We start from the raw sequence: 24085 nt of genomic DNA on the forward strand, positions 1-24085 counted from the left end.
TGAGGGAACAGAAGACAAAATAGTGAACAGCTGTTGCGATAACGCAAACTGATTTGCAATGCTTATTAAAATAGGAGGCTGGAAATCTGGGAATGATGGTTAGTTGCCTCCCTACGAGGGCAGAGTTTGACACAGGATCGATTTTAATGTGAGAAAATCCAGCTCTCCGTCTATTTGTTTTATTTAAATATTTTATTTCTCGATGGGGGGGGGGATAAGTCTAGGAATGGTGGTGTTATCGAAGGAGGGGAAAAATCTGGACACTGCCACGGAAAACAAAATATTATGACAAAAAATAAATTTGACGGAGGACGAATTTTTCTCAAGATTTAAAATGTGAAACTTCATTCGATGGTCCATAAATTTTACGTTTTGTTTGTTTTGATTTTTTTTTTTTTTGCTTCGTGAAATGAAAATCCTCGGAAACTGCAGTGAATACGATTCTAATGTTTACGTTACGCAGTCTTGCTATCGTATAGAAAAGTCGGTACTTAGTAGCATACAGGGTAATTTTTAAAGGTGGAGACCAGAGAAGAAGGCGAAAAAATAATAAAATAGTTTTATATTATTTTTATTAATTATTAATAAATGAAATGAATCATTTCTATTTAAAATCCATTACGTATTATGCATGCAAAATTTAAAAAAAAATGCTTCAAATGCATGTGAAGAAGCTAAAGCAAAACTAAATGAATTTGACCTGATGTCGAGTTTATCTAAAAGCGACACCCGATTTTTCACTTGAAATTATTCCTCGTTCAATATATAGTTATATTCAGTTATCATATAATATTTATTAATAATAATATTAATTAATATTTAACAAAAACAACATGATATCATTTTGAATGACTATGCAGAATTTTTATCCCATTTTTTTTTACTGCGATCTTTAAACATTATCGTGTACTTTCACCTAACAATTTAAAAAAACATAGCATAAAAACTGAATCTAATGTGAAACTCTACTAAAATATAGCACGTACCGAAAAGTCGTTTTTATTTGTGTTCAAACTCGGGAATCTTTTTATTTGTTTTCAGACTCGGGAATCTTTTTATTTGTGTTCTGACTCGGGAATCTTTTCATTTGTGTTCTGACGTGGTAATCTTTTTATTTGTGTTCTGACTCGGGAATCTCATAATTTGTGTTCACACTCGGGAATCTTTTTATTTGTGTTCACCCTCGGGAATCTTTTTATTTGTGTTCCGACTCGGGAATCTTTTTATTTGTGTTCCAACTCGGGAATCTTTTTATATTATATTTGATACGGGAATCTTTTTATCTTTGTTCTTATTCGGGAATCTTTTTTATTTGTGTTCTTACTCGGGAATCTTTTTATTATTGTTGTGAATCGGGGATGTTTTCATTCATATTTGAGGCGGAAATTTTTGTTATTCGTGTTTTTTTTTCACGAATCTTATATTCATGATCTGACTCTGGAATCTATTTTTCATATACAAATTCAGGAACCTTTTTATGCATGGTTTTACCCTGTAATCATTTTATTCGTGTTCTGATACAGAAATTTTTTTATGTTTTCAACTTGATAGCCTTTTTATTCGTGTTCTGATTAAGGATTTTTTTTTTATTCGTGTTCAAACTCGGAAATCTTTTTATTCGTTTTCCAACTCGGGAAACTTGTGCTTCATTTTGAAAATGGGTTGATATGCCATAAAACCATGAAAAGTAAATGGCCGGATTGCACCTGACATTAAATGTGTCTAACTTGACTTTCCACTCAAATAGATATTCGCCATTTTGATCCCGTTCAGATATATACATGAAGAATACTCTTATTAACGTGCTAGTGCGAAGATCTGAGTGGCGACAAATTGTCGGGTGTCAGCGTTCTTGTTTCTATTAACGTACTAGTGCAAAGATCTAAGTTAAATGAAATAGATTACAAATGGCTCGGCAAGGTTGTATCTGAACTTTTTATTCAATGAAACCTAAGATTAATAAAACGAAATAATCGAGACCCGTGGAAATGCCACGGCGAATATTTCGAATTCAATAAAACAAAACGGAAGAATAGTCAACAAATAGGAAATTTAATAAAACATAAAAACTGAATCTAATGTGAAAATATCTAAAATAAAGCCCGTACCGAATCATCTTTCTTATTCGTGTTCTGACTCGGGAATCTTTATATCTGTTTTCCGGCTCCGGAATAGTTTTATTTGTGTTCAGACTCGGGAATCTAATAAGTTGTGTTCCGACTCGGGAATCTTTTTATTTGTGTTCACACTCAGGAATCTTTTTATTTGCGTTCCTACTCGGGAATCTTTTTATTTGTGTTCCGACTCGGGAATCTTTTTATTTGTTTTCCGACTCGGGAACCTTTTAATTTATGTTCAGACTCGGGAATCTTTTTATTTGTGATCTGACTCGGGAATCTTTTTATTTGTGTTCCGACTCGGGAATCTTTTATTTGTGTTCCGAATCGGGAATATTTTTATTTGTGTCCAACTCGGGAATTTTTTTTATTGTGTCCCGACTCGGGAATCTTTTTATTTGTGTCCCGACTCGGGAATCTTTTTATTTGTGTCCCGACTCGGGAATCTTTTTATTTGTGTTCCGACTCGGGAATCTTTTTATTTGTGTCCTGACTCGGGAATCTTTTTATTTGTGTTCACACTCAGGAATCTTATTATTTTGTTCCAACCCAGGAATCATTTTATTTGTGTTCTTACACGGGAATTTTTTGATTTGTGATCACACTCGGGAATCGTTTTATTTGTGTTCCGACTCGGTAATTTTTTTAATTTGTGTTCAGACTCGGGAATCTTTTTATTTGTGTTCTGACTTGGTAATCTTTTTATTTGTGTTCCGACTCGGGAATCTTTTTATTTGTGTTCCGACTCGGGAATCCTTTCATTTGTGTTCACACTCTGGAATCTGTTTATTTTTGTTCTGAGTCGGGAATCTTTTTGTTTATATTCCGACTCGGGAATCTTTTTATTTGTGTTACGACTCGGTAATTTTTTTTATTTGTGTTCTGACTCGGGAATCTTTTTATTTGTGTCCCGACTCGGGAATCTTTTTATTTGTGTCCCGACTCGGGAATCTTTTTATTTGTGTCCCGACTCGGGAATCTTTTTATTTGTGTCCTGACTCGGGAATCTTTTTATTTGTGTTCACACTCAGGAATCTTATTATTTTGTTCCAACCCAGGAATCGTTTTATTTGTGTTCTTACACGGGAATTTTTTGATTTGTGATCACACTCGGGAACCGTTTTATTTGTATTCCGACTCGGTAATTTTTTTAATTTGTGTTCAGACTCGGGAATCTTTTTATTTGTGTGCCGACTCGGGGATCTTTTTATTTGTTTTCTGACTCGGGAATCTTTTTATTTGTGTTCTGACTCGGGAATCTCATAATTTGTTTTCACACTCGGGAATCTTTTCATTTGTGTTTACACTCGAGAATCTTTGTATTTGTGCTCCGATTCGGGAATCTTTTTATCTTTGTTCTGATTCGTGAATCTTTTTATTCTATTTCTGAGTCGGGAATCTTTTTATTATTGTTGTGAATCGGGGATGTTTTCATTCATATTTGAGACGGAAATTTTTGTTATTCGTGTTCTGATTCATGAATCTTATATTCATGTTCTGACTCTGGAATCTATTTTTCATATACAAATTCAAGAACCTTTTTATGAATGGTTTTACCCTGTAATCATTTTATTCGTGTTCTGATACAGAAATGTTATTATGTTTTCAACTTGATATCTTTTTTATTCGTGTTCTGATTAAGGAATTTTTTTTATTCGTGTTCAAACTCGGGAAACTTGTGCTTCATTTTGAAACACAAAAATGGGGTGATATGCCATAAAACAATGCAAAGTAAATGGCCGGATTGCACCTGTCATTAAATAACTCGAAAAATGTTAATAAAAACTTTAGCACGACTGTATGTATTTAAAGTTGTGTAAAGTTTTTACATTTAATAGATTAAATCAACTGTTATAATTTATATAAATTGTTCTCGTGTCTAACTTGACTTTCCACTCAAATTGAGATTCGCCATTTTGATCCCGTTCAGATATATACATGAAGAATAATTTTATTAACGGACTAGTGCGAAGATCAGAGTGGCGACAAATTGTCGGGTGTCGGCGTTCTTGTTTCTTTGGAGAAGGTCAGCCTTCACAAGTTTGGTTTGGAATGGATTTCTGTTTTCAACAGAAATGGAAGCCAGTAAGAATAACAATACTAAGAACAACAATTATTATCATCAAGGGTGAAAGGCGCTTTTAGTGTACGAGCACAAAGGAATCATAATTATTGGCTTCTCCATTTCATTTTCAACAGACAGACTGTTCCGCTGTATTACAGTTCTTAAGTGTGACTAGATTAAAACTTATCATAGCCAGTTATCCAATTTACAACCAGCTAATGGACAGCCGACACATTTATTGAGACATGCGATAAGCACTAATTGTCCACAGACGAACTGTTCCACTGTATCACAGTTCTGAAGTGTGACTAGACTAAATTAATCAGAGCCAGTTATCGAATTGATAACCAGCTAATCGACAGTTAACACTTTTACTGAGTCATGCTATTATCTCTAATTGTCCACAGACGGACTGTTCCGCTGTATAACGGTTTTTAAGTTTGACTAGACTAAAACTTGTCAGAGCGTATCATCGAATTTACAATCAGGTAATTAAATCTAACACTTTTACTGAGTCATGCTATTATCGCTAATTTTCCACAGACGGACTGTTTCGCTGTATCACAGCTTTTAAGTGTGACTAGACTAAAACCTATCAGAGCCAGTCATTGAATTTACAACCAGCTAATTCGACAGTCGAAACTCTTAGGGAGTGTTCCGCTGTATCACACTTCTTATGTGTGACTAGACTAAACTTATCACAGCCAGTTATCGAATTTACAACCAGCTAATCGACATCGATATAAACGTTAATGCCCCCATTCTACTTGCTTTAAAACAATGATAATACTGTGTAACTGCAGTAAAATGACATAGCTTTTGATTATTGTTTGGAAACGATTAAATATATTTATACCGTTTATAACCTTTAAAAATATATATTTGTTATAAGCTCGCTGAAATAAAAAACTACAAAATATGTTTAACTTTAACGACGTCGGTTGAAGTAATTCTTTTTAATTCGTGGTTGAGCGGCGAAAAGTCTATTTCAACGGACAACTTGAATCTTTCACGTGCCGACAAGTTGTTCACTGTCTTGTCACCGAGCAGGAAGAAGAAAGAAAGAATCGATTGAAGAGAGAAAGAGAGGAGGTGGGGAAAGGAAAGGGAGGAAGAGTCGAATCCTCTGCACGTGCCAGGGTGCGGGGTCGAACGGAAGTTAAATGAAATAGATTACAAATGGCTCGGCAAAGTTGTATCTGAACTTTTTATTCTATGAAACCTAAGACGAAATAATCGAGACCCGTGGAAATGCCACGGCGAATATTTCGAATTCAATAGAATAAAACGGAAGAATAGTCAACAAATAGGAAATTTAATAAAACATATCATAAAAACTGAATCTAATGTGAAACTATCTAAAATAAAGCCCGTACCGAATCGTCTTTTTTATTCGTGTTCTGACTCGGGAATCTTTATATCTGTTTTCCGGCTCCGGAATAGTTTTATTTGTGTTAAGACTCGGGAATCTAATAAGTTGTGTTCCGACTCGGAATCTTTTTATTTGCGTTCCGACTCGGGAATCTTTTCATTTGTGTTCCGACTCGGGAATCTTTTCATTTGTGTTCCGACTCGGGAATCTTTTCATTTGTGTTCTGACTCGGGAACCTCGGGAAATTTGTGTTCTGACTCGGGAATCTTTTTATTTATGTTAAGACTCGGGGTTCTTTTTATTTGTGTTCACACTCGGGAATCTTTTTATTTGTGTTCCGACTCGGGAATCTTTTTATTTGTGTTCCGACTCGGGAATCTTTTTATTTGTGTTCCGACACGGGAATCTTTTTATTTGTGTTCCTACTCGGGAATCTTTTTATTTGTGTTCACACTCGGGAATCTTTTCATTTGTGTTCACACTCGGGAATCTTTTTATTTGTGTTCACACTCGGGAATCTTTTTATTTGTGTTCCTACTCGGGAATCTTTTTATTTGTGTTCTGACTCGGGAATCTTTTTATTTGTGTTCCTACTCGGGAATCTTTTTATTTGTGTTCCTACTCGGGAATCTTTTTATTTGTGTTCCGACACGGGAATCTTTTTATTTGTGTTCACACTCGGGAATCTTTTCATTTGTGTTCACACTCGGGAATCTTTTCATTTGTGTTCACACTCGGGAATCTTTTCATTTGTGTTCACACTCGGGAATCTTTTTATTTGTGTTCTGACTCGGGAATCTTTTTATTTGTGTTCCGACTCGGGAATCTTTTTATTTGTGTTCTGACTCGGGAATCTTTTTATTTGTGTTCCGACTCGGGAATCTTTTTATTTGTGTTCTGACTCGGGAATCTTTTTATTTGTGTTCTGACTCGGGAATCTTTTTATTTGTGTTCTGACTCGGGAATCTTTTCATTTGTGTTCACACTCGGGAATCTTTTTATTTGTGTTCCGACTCGGGAATCTTTTTATTTGTGTTCCTACTCGGGAATCTTTTTATTTGTGTTCTGACTCGGGAATCTTTTTATTTGTGTTCCGACTCGGGAATCTTTTTATTTGTGTTCTGACTCGGGAATCTTTTTATTTGTGTTCTGACTCGGGAATCTTTTTATTTGTGTTCCGACTCGGGAACCTTTTAATTTGTTTTCTGACTTAGGAATCTTTTAATATGTGTTCAGACTCGGGAATCTTTTTATTTGTGTTCCGACTCAGGAATCTTTTTATTTGTGTCCAACTCGGGAACCTTTTTATTTGTGTTCAGACTCGGGAATCTTTTTATTTCTGTTATTACTCGGCACTCTTTTTATTTGTGTTCCGACTCAAGAATCTTTATATTTGTGTTCTGACTCGGGAATCTTTTTGTGTGTCTTTTGACTCGGGAATCTTTTTATTTGTGTTCCGACTCGGGAATCTTTTTATTCATATTTGAGTCGGGAATCATTTTTATTCTTTCACTGACTCGGGAATATTTTTATTATTGTTGTGAATCGGGGATGTTTTTATTCATATTTGAGTCGGAAATTTTTTATTCGTGTTCTGAAATCTTTTATTCATGTTCTTAGTCTGGAATCTATTTTTTCATATACAAATTCAGGAACTTTTTTATGCATGGTTTTACCTTGGAACCTTTTTATTCGTGTTCTGATTCGGGAATTTTCCTAATTCGTTGTTTTACCCTGGAATCATTTTATTCGTGTAAGACTTGGAAAACCTTTTATTCTTGTTCTGATTCAGGAATGTTTTTATTCGTGGTTTTAATCTGGAATCTTTATATTCATATCCTAATTAAGGAATGTTTTTATCCGTGTTTTTACCCTGGAGTCTTTTTTATTAATTTTCTAACTCGGGTATCTTTTTATTCATACACTGATTCAGGAATATTTTATTCATGTTTTTACTCGGGAATCATTTTATTTGTGTTCTGATACAGAAATCTTTTTATTTTTTCACCTTTATAGCCTTTTTATTCGTGTTCTGATTAAGGGATTTTTTTTAATTCGTGTTCAAACTCGGAAATCTTTTTATTTGTTCTGACTCGAGAATCTTGTACTCCATTTTGAAACACAAAAATGGGGTGATATGCCATAAAACAATGCAAAGTAAATGGCCGGATTGCACCTGACATTAAATAACTCGAAAAATGTTTATAAAAACTTTAGCACGACTTTATGTATTGAAAGTTGTGCAAAGTTTTTACATTTAATAGATTAAATCAACTGTTATAATTTATATAAATTGTTCTCGTGTCTAACTTGACTTTCCACTCAAATTGAGATTCGCCATTTTGATCCCGTTCAGATATATACATGAAGAATAATCTTATTAACGTACTAGTGCGAAGATCTGAGTGGCGACAAATTGTCGGGTGTCGGCGTTCTTGTTTCTTTGGAGAAGGTCAGCCTTCACAAGTTTGGTTTGGAATGGATTTCTGTTTTCAACAGAAATGGAAGCCAGTAAGAATAACAATACTAAGAACAACAATTATTATCATCAAGGGTGAAAGGCGCTTTTAGTGTACGAGCACAAAGGAATCATAATTATTGGCTTCTCCATTTCATTTTCAACAGACAGACTGTTCCGCTGTATTACAGTTCTTAAGTGTGACTAGACTAAAACTTATCATAGCCAGTTATCCAATTTACAACCAGCTAATGGACAGCCGACACATTTATTGAGACATGCGATAAGCACTAATTGTCCACAGACGAACTGTTCCACTGTATCACAGTTCTGAAGTGTGACTAAACTAAATTAATCAGAGCCAGTTATCGAATTGATAACCAGCTAATCGACAGTCGACACTTTTACTGAGTCATCCTATTATCGCTAATTGTTCACAGACGGACTGGTCCGCTCTATTACGGTTCTTAAGTGTTACTAGACTAACACTTGTCAGAATCAGTAATCAAATTGACAACCAGCTAATCGACATCTGGCACTTTTACTGAGTCATGCTATTATCACTAATCGTCCACAGACGGACTGTTCTGCTGAATCACAGTTCTTAAGTTTGAATAGACTAAAACTTGTCAGAGCGAGTCATCGAATTTACAACCAGGTAATTAAATCCAACACTTTTACTGAGTAAAGCTAGTATCACTAATTGTCCACAGACGGACTGTTTCGCTGTATCACAGTTCTTAAGTGTGACTAGACTAAATCCCACGGCGAATATTTCGCATTTAATAGAAAAAAAACGGAAGAATAGTCAACAAATAGGAAATGTAATAAAACATAAAAACTGAATCTAATGTGAAACTATCTAAAATATAGCCCCAACCGAATCGTCTTTTTTATTCGTGTTCTGACTCGGGAATCTTTTTAGTTGTGCTCCGGCTCGGGAATATATTTATTTCTGTTCACACTCGGGAATCTTTTAATTTCTGTTCTGACTCGGGAATCTTTTTATTTTTAGTTCACACTTGGGAATCTTTTTATTTGTGTTCACACTCGGGAATCGTACTGTTCCGCTGTATTATAGTTCTTAATTGTGACTAGACTAAAACTCATCATAGCCAGTTATCCAATTTACAACCAGCTAATTTATTGAGACATGCGATAAGAGCTAATTGTCCACAGACGAACTGTTTCGCTGTATCAAATTTCTGAATTGTGACTAAACTAAATTAATCAGAGCCAGTTATCGAATTGATAACCAGCTAATCGACAGTTAACACTTTTACTGAGTCATGCTATTATAACTAATTTTCCACAGACGGACTGTTCCGCTGTATCACAGGTCTTAAGTGTGACTAGACTAACACTTGTCAGAATCAGTAATCGAATTGACAACCAGCTAATCAACATCTGGCATTTCTTCTGAGTCATGCTATTATCGCTAATCGTCCACAGACGGACTGTTTTGCTGTATAACAGTTCTTAAGTTTGAATAGACTAAAACTTGTCAGAGCGAGTCATCGAATTTACAATCAGGTAATTAAATCCAACACTTTTACTGAGTTAAGCTAGTATCGCTAATTGTCCACAGACGGACTGTTTCGCTGTATCACAGTTCTTAAGGTTGACTGGACTAAAACATATCAGAGCCAGTCATTGAATTTACAACCAGCTAATTCGACAGTCGAAAGTCTTACGGAGTGTTCCGCTGTGTCACACTTCTTTTGTGTGACTAGACTAAACTTATCACAGCCAGTTATCGAATTTACAACCAAGTAATCGACATCGATATAAACGTTAACGCCCCAATTCTACTTGGTTTAAAACAATGATAATACTGTGTAACTGCAGTAAAATGACAGAGCTTTTGATTATTGTTTGGAAATGATTAAATATATTTATATCGTTTATAACCTTTAAAAATATATATATTTGTTATTTGCTGAAATAAAAACTTAGAGATTAAAAAATATGTTTAACTTTAACGACGTCGGTTGAAGTAATTCTTTTTAATTCGTGGTCTAGCGGCGAAAAGTCTATTTCAACGGACAACTTAAATCTTTCACGTGCCGACAAGTTGTTCCCTGTTTTGTCACCGAGCAGGAAGAAGAAAGAAAGAATCGATAGAAGAGGGAAAGAGAGGAGGTGGGGAAAGGAAAGGGAGGAAGAGTCGAGTCCTCTGCACGAGCCAGGGTGCGGGGTCGAACGGAAGTTAAATGAAATAGATTACAAATGGCTCGGCAAAGTTGTATTTGAACTTTTTATTCAATGAAACTTAAGATTAATAAAACGAAATAATCGAGACCCGTGGAAATGCCACGGCGAATATTTCGAATTCAATAGAACAAAACGGAAGAATAGTCAACAAATAGGAAATTTAATAAAACATAAAAACTGAATCTAATGTGAAACTATCTAAAATAAAGCCCGTACCGAAAAGTCTTTTTTATTCGTGTTCTGACTCGGGAGTCTTTATATCTGTTTTCCGGCTCCGGAATAGTTTTATTTGTGTTAAGACTCGGGAATCTAATAAGTTGTGTTCCGACTCGGAATCTTTTTATTTGCGTTCTAAAATATAGCCCCTACCTTGACTCAGGAGTCTTTTTATTTGTTTTCCGGCTCCGGAACCTTGGAAGTTGTGTTCAGACTCGGGAATCTTTTTATTTGTGATGAGACTCGGGAATCTTTTTATGTGCATTCTGACTCGGGAATCTTTATTTGTGTTCACACTCGGGAATCTTTTTTATTTGTGTTCTGACTCGGGAATCTTTTTATTTGTGTTCCACCTCGGGAATCTTTTTATTTAATATTTTAGGGTCGGGGATCATTTTTCCATATTAATTTAACGTAAAATGCGCACCCACATATTGGCTATCAAGCGCTCAATGAGACATGCCAACCCTAGCATCTTTTCAAGAGGGGAAGGGCAAAATATTACAAATACAATTTGCTTTTTTTGTGGGAGGGGTGAGGGAGACGGGAATTTAAAACATAAAATAACGATAAATCTAATTCATTTTTATGAGACAACCCTGTACTTTTATCTAACAATTTCATAAACAAAATGAGCCCCCACTTTGGGGAGGGGCATTACAATGACGAAAAATTTCATTTAATTGTTTTTGGAATTCATTTTTTTATGGGTTCTGCCTACTTGGCAAGTTGTTTTTTTTTTGCGATCGCACGGGCCTTTGCTGCTATTTTTATTGAAACGAAAGTTGTAATTATTTATTTTTAATTATTTTTTTTGGAGGGGGGGGGTCTTTCCAGTGCTCAATATCCGGAGAAGAGTTTATTCTCTTTGTACTCCTTCTGCCGAAATATCAAAAATACCTTTTTGGGGCGATGTTTTATTTTTGGGAATTGTTGTGGGGATATCCACGTTGCCCATGATGAAAGTGATTAGTATAGCAGGTGTGTTCCAAACGGAACTTCATGTCAACCCAGCCAACGCCGGGTACCCAGGCTAGTATTTTTTTTACGCAGTGGTCACCCCTTATCAAGGCCCGGAAGCAACTCAGGGATAAGGGTTATTGAAAGTACATTACGTTAGTGTGGAGATTTGATGAAGTGTTTACTTAAGGTGGCGGTTCATTAGGAATTTGTTAACGTTGGACTTGAAGACATCCAAGTTGTAGTTATGTGGGTAGCAGGCAGACGGAACAGAGTTCCACAGGCGTGCAGTTCTAAGAAAGAAGCTTTGTTCATGGAATCCACGTTTTGATTTAGGCACAGATAAAGAGTGGGGGGGGGGAATTCTTCACAGTGGATTCAGCTAGACGGTATATATATAAGATTTTAAGAATTGATACAGAAAATTTATCGAAATTAAAAAAAAAAAATTTAAAAACCTATGAGTAATGTTTTACAAAATTTTTATTATTCAACAAGGAATACACATAAAACAAAAAAAAAAATCTTATTCCATGCAAACAGTTAATAAAACATGTTAAAAACACTTTGAAAAAGAGGTAAAAACATATTTAATCTGAAAAGGAAACACTAGATGAGTGGATAGTCCTTAATCCGCTTCCATAACAAGTGCTCGTCTGAGCTCCAATCCTCGTCAATCTTTCACGAAAAACACCCGTCTAACTGAAACCACTGTCAGAAAAAAGTAAACGTTTTGGTTTCTATTCTCGGTGTTGGTGGACGAGAATTTTTCTTTTTACTTTTTAAATCATTACTATATCATTATTATTGGGTTTATTATGAATCGTTCCTTTATGCGTATTTAGCTGGTTAAAAAAGTTTTTAAGGGGTCAAAAATGAGTCAAAATTAAAAAACATCGTTATAAATTTTGTAAATTCATCTTAGTTTATTTTTAATTTTTAATTTTTTAACAGTTCATACGCATGTCAAGCGAATTTAAATATTTAGAAAAGCAGAACTATTATTAAATGTCCATCTACAGTGATTGCGTTACTAGAAATTACGATTTCGACTTTTCGTTAATGGACACTAAAGACACATTGAAAGTGAGACAGATAACACTCTTCCCTTCTTGGATGTTCTTGTTGAACGTTCAAGAGAGGTCTTTTTTCACTACCATTTACTGGCTTACTGTAAACATAGCAGGGAGACCTGACGTTACCTGGGATTGGATGAGGATCAATCAATGCTTCTTCGCCTATATTTTATTCTCACCGAAATAGGTAAAGTCGTCCATTTTCAATCTTCCCCGCAGTTACATAGTCCTCAATACATTTGAGTCTACATTGCACTGTAGAGAACCTAATGTTGATTTTATACAATTATATATATATATATATATATATATATATATATATATATATATGTGTGTGTGTGTGTGTGTGTGTGTGTGTGTATGTTCCAAAATTTTTCCCGATTCCGATACAATTACCGATTCCTTTCAAAATTTCCGATTCCGATCCGATTCCCGATTCCGATTCTTTAAAAATTTATACATATTTAATTAGAGATTAATTTATATGGGCTACTAACTCTCCATCCTAAATTCTTAAATACTTTTGTTTTTAGTGGGTTCACAGATATCGCTCAAAAGTAGAATTTCAATGTGGGTGGGGGGTATTTTTAAATGTAGATATAATTTCTGTTTCAATTTGAAAATTTTCTAAATGTTTTCTCTTTATCTATTTTATCCAGACTTTGATAAATTCATTGTGATATAATCATGTGTATATTAACGTTTGTGAAACCCCGAGAATGATACCATAAAAAAACAGCTGGTGTCAGACAAAGTGGCTCCAGGAAAATAAAATAAAACTCGCCCAGACGTTTGAATTTTTCTGTGAACTCCCTGGGAAGCGGCCTGTAATCATTTGGCAACTAGGTGCGAAAAAATACACGACCGTTTTAAACTGTTTGATATGGGGATGGACAAGTGACCTCTAAAACATTTGCTTAAAACAATAAAAAATGAAGTGAAAGTTGAAATCGATTCCCCTACAAAAATACAAAACAAAATCAATTGCTTTTTTTCGCCATTCCTTGTCATATTTGCAAATGCCGAGTAAGGGAGCGGACAAAAACCTAACCGGACAAAATCCAACACTATTATATTCTACTTTTGATTTAATTAGCAATAATGTTTGATATTATTTTTATTGACAAAATATTTCTTTAAATTTAAACAATTTTTCAATACCTTGCAAATAAACTGCATTCTTCTAAAGGTTATCTAGCGAATTTTATTTTGTTTATTTTACACAGATAAAATATATTTAGATCTTTTAATGTTATCATGATCTATAGAGGTTAGTTTTACTAATAGTTTAAAAGGAATAAATATTTATCAACGGTATCAGCAATGAAAAATTATAAAGTATCGGTTTTGGAATCGGAACAAACAGGCACAAATTTTTCCGATTCCGATACCGATACCCCGAAAACTACCGATTTTTCCGATCCCCAATTCCGATTAATCGGTACAACACTAATATATATATATATATATATATATATATATATATATATATATATATATATATATATATATATATATGATTAGTTTTTTTTGGAAAAAGAATTCCAGCAGAGTGCTCAATTAAAAGGAAAATCCAAAATGTAAGAGCGTATTTATATTTTGTGTACAGAAAGTTGTTAGTTGAGACAGATCATTGGTACCGTCGGTTTCAAGCCCGATAATAAGGCCCGTTTAAGGTATCCTTATCAAGCTCTCTTCATTTGGATGAAATATTAAGATATTGACTTTTTTACTGTTTGTAACACACAAAAATAATAAAGCAGTTAACAATTTCAAAGAATTTCTACAACAAAATAAATTTAAAAAAAAATCAATGACACAAAATCAAATAAAATTAAACTAAAGTTTTATTTTATTTAAACTCATTTATTCACGGAACCATCTTGTTTAAAATTAAAATTCCATCAAGCTTTGCATTTGTTGAAAACCGACTCCACTGGTTTTCCTTCCTTGCTTACAGTACGCGTGTGGATTGGCATTTTGAACGCCCTGCAACAAAGGGAAAATATCTACAATTATAAATCTGAAACAATGTTTTCATTACAAACGTGTAACTATACGAGATGTTTTCAATAAGTTTCTAGACTTTTTTCGTATGTGAACTTTTATTGATAGTGCATGCATTAAACTCTAGTCCCCTTCGAAGTAATCTCCCCCGGTTGCAACGAAGTTATTGTACCGTTCTAATAACGTCTGCACGGCTCAATGGAAGTCCTCTTGTGTGAGCATGTCAATCACCCTCCTCACAACCACTCTCATCTCCTCAATTGTCTCATAATGACAGCCTTTAAAGTTTCCTTGAGCTTAGGGAATAACCAAAAGCAACACGGTTCAAGGTCTGGACTATAGGGAGGGTGATAATCTGAATTGATCAACTCAGCCATCTTCCTGCTGTCATGGCAACGTCTTTCTTTCTGAACATCCTTCTGAGAAATTTCGCGCAAATCTTCCGCATCTTCAGTTTCCCGCAAATAATTGTGTGTACAGTTCCCACACTGATATCAAACTGTGCACGTATTGTCTCTATAGACACACGACGGCCGTATCCATGAAATTCTTTATTTGGCCAATCAACTCTAATGTTCTAACTTCTTTACTCTTCCATCTCCTCTCATCATCCATCGCAGACTCCCTGTCCTCTTTGACTCTCTTATGCCACTCAAAAACTGATGCTCGATTCATAAAAGATGGTCCAAAAGCAGTCTGAAGCATTCCGTACGTTTCTGTGGCATTTTTTTTACCAAGTTTAAATAAGAAATTTATTGCATAACGTTCTTCGAAAGTGTCTTAATTTTTACACCTATCTCCACCTGGGCTGCCTTCTGTTGTATTGATCCATCCCGCTACTACCGTTTTTTTTTTACACCTATCTCCACCCGGGCTTCCTATATAGATAAATAAACGACAAAAGTCTATATTCCAAAGTTCATGAGGGTGACCATCTTATAATTTATTTCTTTTTTTTCAGAAGCTGTAACTACCGTATAAATCGAAATTCAAAATGGCGTAATGGAAACATAATATAAGGTATTGGTAGCTTCTCTTACAATTTTCGGATTTTAATCATGTAAAAACTTTATTTCCTTTTGATAGGTTGATTGTTGCTATTTTTCTGATGAGTTAAGGGCAAAATAGATTCATTGATTAATATAATAAGCTGATTGATTTTGCGCTATGAAACATACTTTCAAGTATTGTAAATGTCAACTGAATTAAAGGAATACATTATAAGATTCTCAACATCATGAACTTTGGAATATAGACTTTGGTTATTCATTCACTATATATATATATATATATATATATATATATATATATATATATATGAATATATAAATATAAATATAAATAAATATAACTGTACCCTGCCACGCGTTGCTCTGGCTAAATTTGGTGTAATGGAAAATTCTAATAAAAAGAGAAAATGCATGTTTCTTATATTCTTAGTACAGCAATCCACTCTAAAAAAAAAGAAAAATATGAAAAAAATGGTACTCTTGCAGAATTGGATCCTGATCCTCAGGATTACCGTCAATCATTGCTTGGGCTCGACCAACAATCAGTGGATAAAGCTAACGTTGAAACGCTAAATTTTTTTTTCTGTATACAAAAATGTGAGTTAGTAATTAATATTTGAGTGATGGGGGGGTTACTATACACAGATTCGAAAAAGTTGTCCAAAAACAAATGAAAGCAAAGGTAAGGTAAGTTACATTTCTACCTAACTGGATAGTTGTTTAGTGTTTTTATGTAAGGTAAAATGTTTAATCGGCTGGAAAAACAGAAATGGTTGCAAACTGTTGAATACGTTAAGTTTGGGAAATGAAGTTGAAAACTAAAAACTATACAATACAGTGTCAAAAACCCACCGAATACGTTACCATGACATAGGCTGACATAATCGGTGGGTTTGTGACAGTATTTTTTATAGTTTTTTAGTTTTAACTCACTTTCTCAAACTTAACATAATTAACAGTGTCCGCCACCATTTGTATCTTTCAAATACAACGATAAACAGTTTTTCGAGCTGACTAAACGTTACATTAAATGAAAAGGGTTTGTATTAACAGATACAAAGAAGTTGTCAAAAAATGAATATATAACAAATAAATGTTATCAAAGGCAAGAAAAGTAAATGTTCTACCTAACTGGATAAGATTGTAGTGTTTTTATGTAATGTATAATGTTTAATCAGTTCAAAAACATGCAGTGTTTATCGGTATATTTGAAAAATACAAATGGCGGCAGACTGTATCGAACACGTTAAGTTTGGGGAAATTTTGGGAAAATGAGTTTAAACTAAAAAACTATACAAAATACTGTTAGGAACTCACTCAGTATATGTTACTGTGATGTAGGCTGACATATAATCAGTGGTTTTCAATTTTGATCGATACAGGTAACAACTTTTAAGTCCCTTTTAGTGATTACCTGGTTTGAGGATATTATACAACTAAATTGCAAATCTGCCCCAAAAATCCGGTATTTACTTTAAGGCCCGTCTCATGTTCGATTGATTACATGCTCCTGGTTAGGACCCATAGCTGGAGGAAGCTTCACATGCCTCCGAACAGTATCTTAGTCCAAAATACACTGTAGCTTACATTGCTTTGTAGAGAACCTACACTTAATTTTATTTAAATAGGCTGTCATTATGAGAAAATTGAGATGAGAAAAGAGTCCGTGACGAGGGCCATTGACACGCTTTCACAAAAGGATTTCAATTGGGCATCCCAGGAGTTGTTTGAACGGCACAGCAAGTGCATTGCAGTCGTAGAAGTTTACTTCGAAGGAAACTCGGGATTCTTGTGTGTATTGTCGATCAACTACTTTATTTAATCACCTAAATTAATATACGAAAATATAATTTTATGCGTAAATGTTCAGTATTTACTTCAACGGTGCTCAATACATATGTAGAGCTAGGTAGTAAGTTATAAAAATTAAACTACACAGACTATTTCGCGTTTCATTCTCGTACGCCTGACGCAATCTCACGAGAATGAAATGCAGAATATTCTGTGTAGTTTAATTGCCATATATGTTTTTATAACTTACCATATGTATATATATGTATATATATATATATATATATATATACACACATATGTGTGTATATATATATATATATATATATATATATATATATATATATATATAAACTATTAAATCAACTTGTACATGGGCAAAGATAGTATCCATAATTATACCACACGACTACTTACTGCTTGTCCACTATGAAGTTTATTTCATCATCGGATGAAATTGCGGCGTCTATTTTGCTGGGAATACCACGGAAGTATTGATTTACTGGGTATTTATCCCTCTGATCGACGTCCTCATCTTTCGGATAGAATATGTAAAAATGGCCCTCCTGCAAAAATGCAAACAACAATATTTGTAAAATTATTAAACCGCCTACATCTCTACATTTCAATCTTGTTTAGCATTGTCGAGTATATATTGCTTACGTGTCGATATATTTCATCGTCTATAACAATTATAACAAACAGGGACAAATAACAGTCTCTTAGGGTTCACATCGGTCAATAAAGAAACATACCAGGACTGGTCCTGCCTTGATAGAGTTCACAGTAGACTTCGTAACCTCGTAGGAGATGTCCTTTTCTCTTCCTTGCAACCTCTATCTCACAGAAGAGATGTTGCGAGTTTGTCTCTGTTGTATCGTTATTGTCATGGAAAGTGTTCCACTGAGCTTCAATCTATGGTCCCCCCTCGCCAAACTTTCACAAGAAACACTCGTCTAGCTGTAAACACTATCAATAATTCCCCCCACTCTTTATCTGTGCCTAAACCTAAACGTAGATTCCATGAACAAAGCTTCTTTCTTAGAACTGCACGCCTGTGGAATTGTCTTCCGTTTTCCTGCTTTCCGGCTGACTACAATATGGTTGTCTTCAAGTCTAACGTAAATAAGTTCTTGATGAGCCGTTCCATATAAGTTATCAAATTTACCAAATTGTCATTACTAATGATTAGTATATTGTCCAATTTCTACTGTACACTCTTTAACCCTTATCCTTGAGTGGCCTCTTGGCCTTGATAATGTGGTGATGCCTGTGTAAAAAATACCTTATCCATCTGGGTTCATGTTCATTTGACGGATCCTCGGAAAATAAAGTTTTGTTGCTATTTTCAGCAGCTTTATTTTTGATGTTTCCCTCATTGGAAAGCTGTAACACTGCCCATTAGATTTTTACTATCGATGTTTTCCTCTACTCGGAGCCATTATGGTCTGAGGACCGTAATGGCTCCTTCTGCCTACCAACTAGGTCTGCTCTCTCTGACTCCCAATTCTTGACAAACTCATACGTGTATTTTTAAGTAATCTGATGACATCATTTTGTTTATGTTCGAACAAGTTAACATTTTTCTTTGTGCTAGTTATGAAACAGACAATTTTTGTGCAAGGGCTGGTTTTTAATAAAGACGCTGAAACCAGGCGTCGTGTTTTAAATAAACTTGAAAACGAGCCGAATGAAAAACTACAAAGCTTAGCCGAAGACTGTGAACGGCTTATTGAGTTGAAGCAGGACAGTCGTGACATAGAGGAAAACGGAGTATCGCACATTAAAATGATCCATCAGACGAAAAAATTAACTTAAAAAAATAACCAGAGGAAAAAAACAGGGAAAAGATCCACCTGGACAGTGTTGGAGGTTTGAAGATAAACATTGGTAAAATGAGTGTCCCTACAAATTTAAACAATGTGACATATGCTACCAGAAATGACATGAGGCATCACATTGTAGGAAAAAATCTCTTAGAAAAAAGACATCCATTAAACTCACAAAATTGAATCTGAAGAACGAAATATCCAGAAATATGTTAAAATGTTTAAAAAGAAAGTAAGACTACAGCTTGATGGTAGGTCTGACATTTCCATTATTAATGTACGTACATGGAAGAAGCTTGGGAGACCTGATATGATTAGATCACATAAAACGGCGAGAAGCGTCAGTGGTGAAATATCATTTTCAAAGGAGAATTATTGACGAATATTTCTTTTCAGAATAAGATTAATGTACATACATGAAAGAAGTTTTTAACATAATAATTTTCCCTTTTAGCAATGGTTTCAACCATTTGTTTGATTAAAAATTCGATAATATGCGTAAACGCTTACTTTCTTAAGTGGTTTTGATCAGGACTGTATATATATATATATATATATATATATATATATATATATATATATGTATGTATATATATATGTATATATATATATATATATACTTTCTTAATCGATGTTTTCTCTTGACAATATATCGGTTGAAAGACGTCTCGAGGTTTATTTTAGTTTTTTTTATAATCACTATTTATAAATATATAAATTTACTCTTAAATCGTTTTTATTAACGCTTTCCCCTTTATTAATTATTTATTTCCCAGCTCGGTATGTCTCCGGATATCTTGTTCAAAGCTATTATTAATATATATATCTGTGTGTGTGTGTGTGTGTGTGTGTGTGTGTGCGTGCGTGCTTTTGTGTGTAACATTGTACAAACCTTGTAAAGAAAAATGCGTTCACCGCCATCATAATACTGAATTGCACATTCGGGGCTGTGGCTCTTTTCGTTCGAGGTAGCTTTTGGAGAAGTTTCAGACAAAGTGAATTGCCCTGCGGAATTTACCGTATACGCCCATACTTTTTCATCTGAATAATAATTATAAGAAGAATAATAATAAGAAGAACAAAAACAAGAAGAAGAAGAAGAAGAAAAGCAAATAAGTAAAACAACTGAAATATTAAGCAAAACCCTTTGAATGCGCAGACTATTACACATGGACAACATATGAACGTATGATCAATAAAACTTTTCTCTCATGCATGGAGAATTGTTATCATATTTGGGCTTGTGCATCTACTACTAGTCTCTCGCTCATGGACAGAATTCAAAAGAGAGTCGCCAACCTTATAGGTCCCGAACTGTTAGCTGGCTTCAGCTTTTGTCCCATCGACGAAATCTTGCATCCCTCTGCCTGTTTCACAAGTATTTTAATGGTGGATGCTCCGACGAATTACAAATTCTTGTAGCACCTCGTCGTAAATATCACCTAACAGACCCGGCAACAGCAAAATCCCACCCCTACACAGTAGAGATCCCCAGATGCCAGAAAATATTCTACTCTAATAGTTTCTTCTCCAAAAATGCAAGACTTTGGAATTTCCGTCCGGGTCCCTGTTTCCCTGACTGTACTATGCTGAAGTTCAATTGTAATGTAAACAGAGATCTTGCTGCTCAACTCCCTACATAGCATCCTTGCAATTTACGCCCCAGATAGTAGACCCCTACATCAAAGTGGCATTTGTTTTGTGTGAAAATGAAAAAAAAAGTATCAATAAATGTTTAGCTATATTTTCGTACCTCCATTTATAATTCAAACTCATTTCAATACGTACAAGCAATAAATATCAGACCACATTTTGATATACTATGTACTTTTTGATTTTAATTATAAACGTTACAAAACTTTCAGTGCGAACCGTATTTCGTATTTTATAAGATTCACACCTGGAAGATGTGATACTAATTAGAAATACATTTACCTTTAAATAAATAAGCTTTGCTGGTTTTCTTTGAATATACAGCGGCTTGTACCAAATCCGGACCACCGGGGAAAAGAGTTTGGACAGGCGTCTTTTTTCCATTTTGTCCGTCAATAACTTCTCCTTGGTCAACAAACACAAAATCTACTTCTTTTACTGAAAACAGAAAAATAATTAAAATCTTTTAAAATTAAGTACTTATGCAGAATAGATACCGTGCTGAAATAATAACGTTATTATTTAGAACCTCAATCTTAACATGGAGAGAGAAGGGTGTTTTGTAAGTATTCTGTACTTTAACCTTACAATTTCATAAAAAAAGATACAGTAAAACGTGGATTTTACTTGAAAATACTATTTTAAAAAATAGAACGATACTTTCTCTGCACTAACTCATAGGGGATTCTATTTGGGATCAGATTTGCAGGAATACTTTATAGGGAGTTGGGCACATTACACTTGAACTTTTGCATGTCAGTACAGTCACGGAAGTATGGGCCCGGGAGGTAATTCTAAAGTCTAGGAGTTTGAGGAAAGAAGCTGTTTGAGTAGAAAGCTTTGAAGCATCTCGAATTATTTACGTCATCAACAGTGAAAAGATGGTATTTTACTACTTCTCGGGCCATTAATGTCGTGGGAGCTCTACTATGTTGAGTTCGTCCGAGCCTTTTTTATTTTTTATTGAAGCACTTGTAAAACAGGCACGGGAATGCCACATTTCGGCGATGGGACAGTGATTGGAGTTAGGCCGACAGTGTGGAACCTATTAGATTGACGACTCTTTTCTGAACTTTATCTAAGAGCGACAGGCTACTGGTAGATGCACCAGCACAGATGTGACAACAATACTCCATGCATATGCGAATAGTTGCTTTGTAAAGATACAGGGTACTTTCAGGTGTGAGTAATCTCTTAGCACGGTAGAGAGAGTCCATGTGTAAATTCATATTGTTTGTGAATGTTAAGCCTAACAGCTTGAAGGAAGCACTTTAATTCTTTTGACGAGTGTAACTTTTCAGTAAACATATATATACTTAGTGCGAACTCAATTAACCCAAATTACCATGCGGGAGCGCAGGAATACTTGGTTTAGAACCTATCCTATTGGAGCGGCTGTTTTATTATATTAGTATAGTCGTAGTGGGCAATGAAAGGGGCCCTGCACATATCTCCGATGAGCATTCCCAAGGCCACAATCATGTGGATGAAGAGTTGGCAGATGGTCTACATTTTGCCTGTTTGGTACTTATGTACATCCAATTTATCCAGCACTACTCGCCCTCAAACTGAAACCATTAACTAAAATGACAGCTTAAACAAAAACTACAATCAAACGAGGCACAAATCCAAATAAAACTAAATCGCCTTTTTCCTTGATGTTCGCAGTCAGAAATATCCGTGGATTTATAACTAATTTAGATAATGTAGAAAATTATTTCTTAGCAAAGTCCCCGGATATCTTAGTTCTAAAAAAAATTAACTTACACTCGCCCGTCTAACCACTCTAAGATGCTTGATTATCTCCCACTCTGCCGTAAGGAATCAGGCAGAATTGCACGGACTTGGAGTCTATATTCGAAACACACTCTCCTTGATGAGAGAATCCAAACTAAAATCAAACAACCTGGCCTCAATGTGCCTTAGACTAAACTTGTAACAATAGCTACTTATATTTTCTTTACCCTTTATCTCGACCCAGGACTGTACCCTAAACAATTAAGTCTCCGACAGCATAGATGCAACACTTTTTTTTAGACATTGGTGCCCAAGTACCTGCATTTGGTGAGTTTAATATCATAGTAATTGGATTAGTTTCTCACACATAGCTTTTCCATATCCCATTCTAAGACAGTCACGTTCCCGACTCGTCTCCCAGATCGACAGGATCAGTAAGTCTCACTTATAGATTTATTTCTGACGACAGTTGCCGGGAATTATGTAACAAATGCTCATAGTCCACTCGAGAATTCCGTTCACATTGTGAGAATCACGCTAAACTTTCGAATCGGAGCTTAAGAGTTATACAAAAAATATGTAACACTTACTTCTCATGGCCGCATCGATGGTTTTGTATGACTGCTGGCAAAAACCAACTTCATCCCCACCTTTAGCATCATCGTCCGGAAGTACCTTATCATCTGTAACTCCACCATTATCTGGTAATGCATCATCTTTACCCCCATCAGCATCGGGGTTAACTGCATCATCATCATCTGTAACCCCACCATTATCTGGTAATGCATCATCTTTACCCCCATCATCATCGGGGTTTACTGCATCATCATCATCTGTAACCCCACCATTATCTGGTAATGCATCATCTTTACCCCCATCATCATCAGGGTTAACTGCATCATCATCATCTGTAACTCCACCATTATCTGGTAATGCATCATCTTTACCCCCATCATCATCAGGGTTAACTGCATCATCATCATCTGTAACTCCACCATTATCTGGTAATGCATCATCTTTACCCCCATCATCATCAGGTTTAACTGCATCATCATCATATGTAACTCCACCATTATCTGGTAATGCATCATCATAATGTGTAACGGCATCATCATCTTTAGTTTCATCATCATTTTGAAATGCCCAATCCTCTGTAACTCCATAATCACCATCATCATATTCATATCCATAATCATCTGCAAGAAAATAAAACCCTTTAAAATAAAAATCACGATCGACAAAACAAAACATATAAAAACAAGGAAATCAAGCCACACTACAAAACCCCATTCTCATGAGTGAATTTCAAAATATTATATGGAAATAAACGCGGTCTATTCTTCAATATGTTATAGATAGATATATTATCAGTAAAATCGATATTCGCTTCTAACTAGCATATGATTTTTCACTAGTGGGATCTGTGGAAGTTCCACAGAGGACACTTTCATATGTAATATATTGATGTTAGCATTCTGTAGATGTTCAGTGTTAATGGAGACTCTCTGATATTATTTTAGCTTTTTTGTTAAAACTGTAATCTGAGCTAGCACGAAGGTCCGGCAAGTACGCTTAAATAT

General features: G+C 34.9%; 1 protein-coding gene across 1 annotated transcript; it reads right to left on the bottom strand.

Moving 5' to 3' along the window:
* Positions 1–14345: 14345 nt before the first annotated feature.
* Positions 14346–23771, bottom strand: LOC145274893 (uncharacterized). Its single transcript, XM_080127504.1, has 5 exons — positions 23096–23771; positions 21051–21206; positions 20008–20156; positions 17704–17852; positions 14346–14467 (listed from the first exon to the last, which is right to left on the bottom strand). Exons 1-5 carry the CDS (start codon positions 23754–23756, stop codon positions 14383–14385), a joined length of 1200 nt encoding a protein of 399 aa, XP_079983630.1. The 5' UTR covers positions 23757–23771; the 3' UTR covers positions 14346–14382.
* Positions 23772–24085: the final 314 nt, after the last annotated feature.

This window comes from Euprymna scolopes, unplaced genomic scaffold, assembly GCF_053919585.1.
Source record: "Euprymna scolopes isolate OS-2025 unplaced genomic scaffold, ASM5391958v1 sca5, whole genome shotgun sequence".
Lineage (NCBI taxonomy): Eukaryota > Metazoa > Mollusca > Cephalopoda > Sepiida > Sepiolidae > Euprymna > Euprymna scolopes.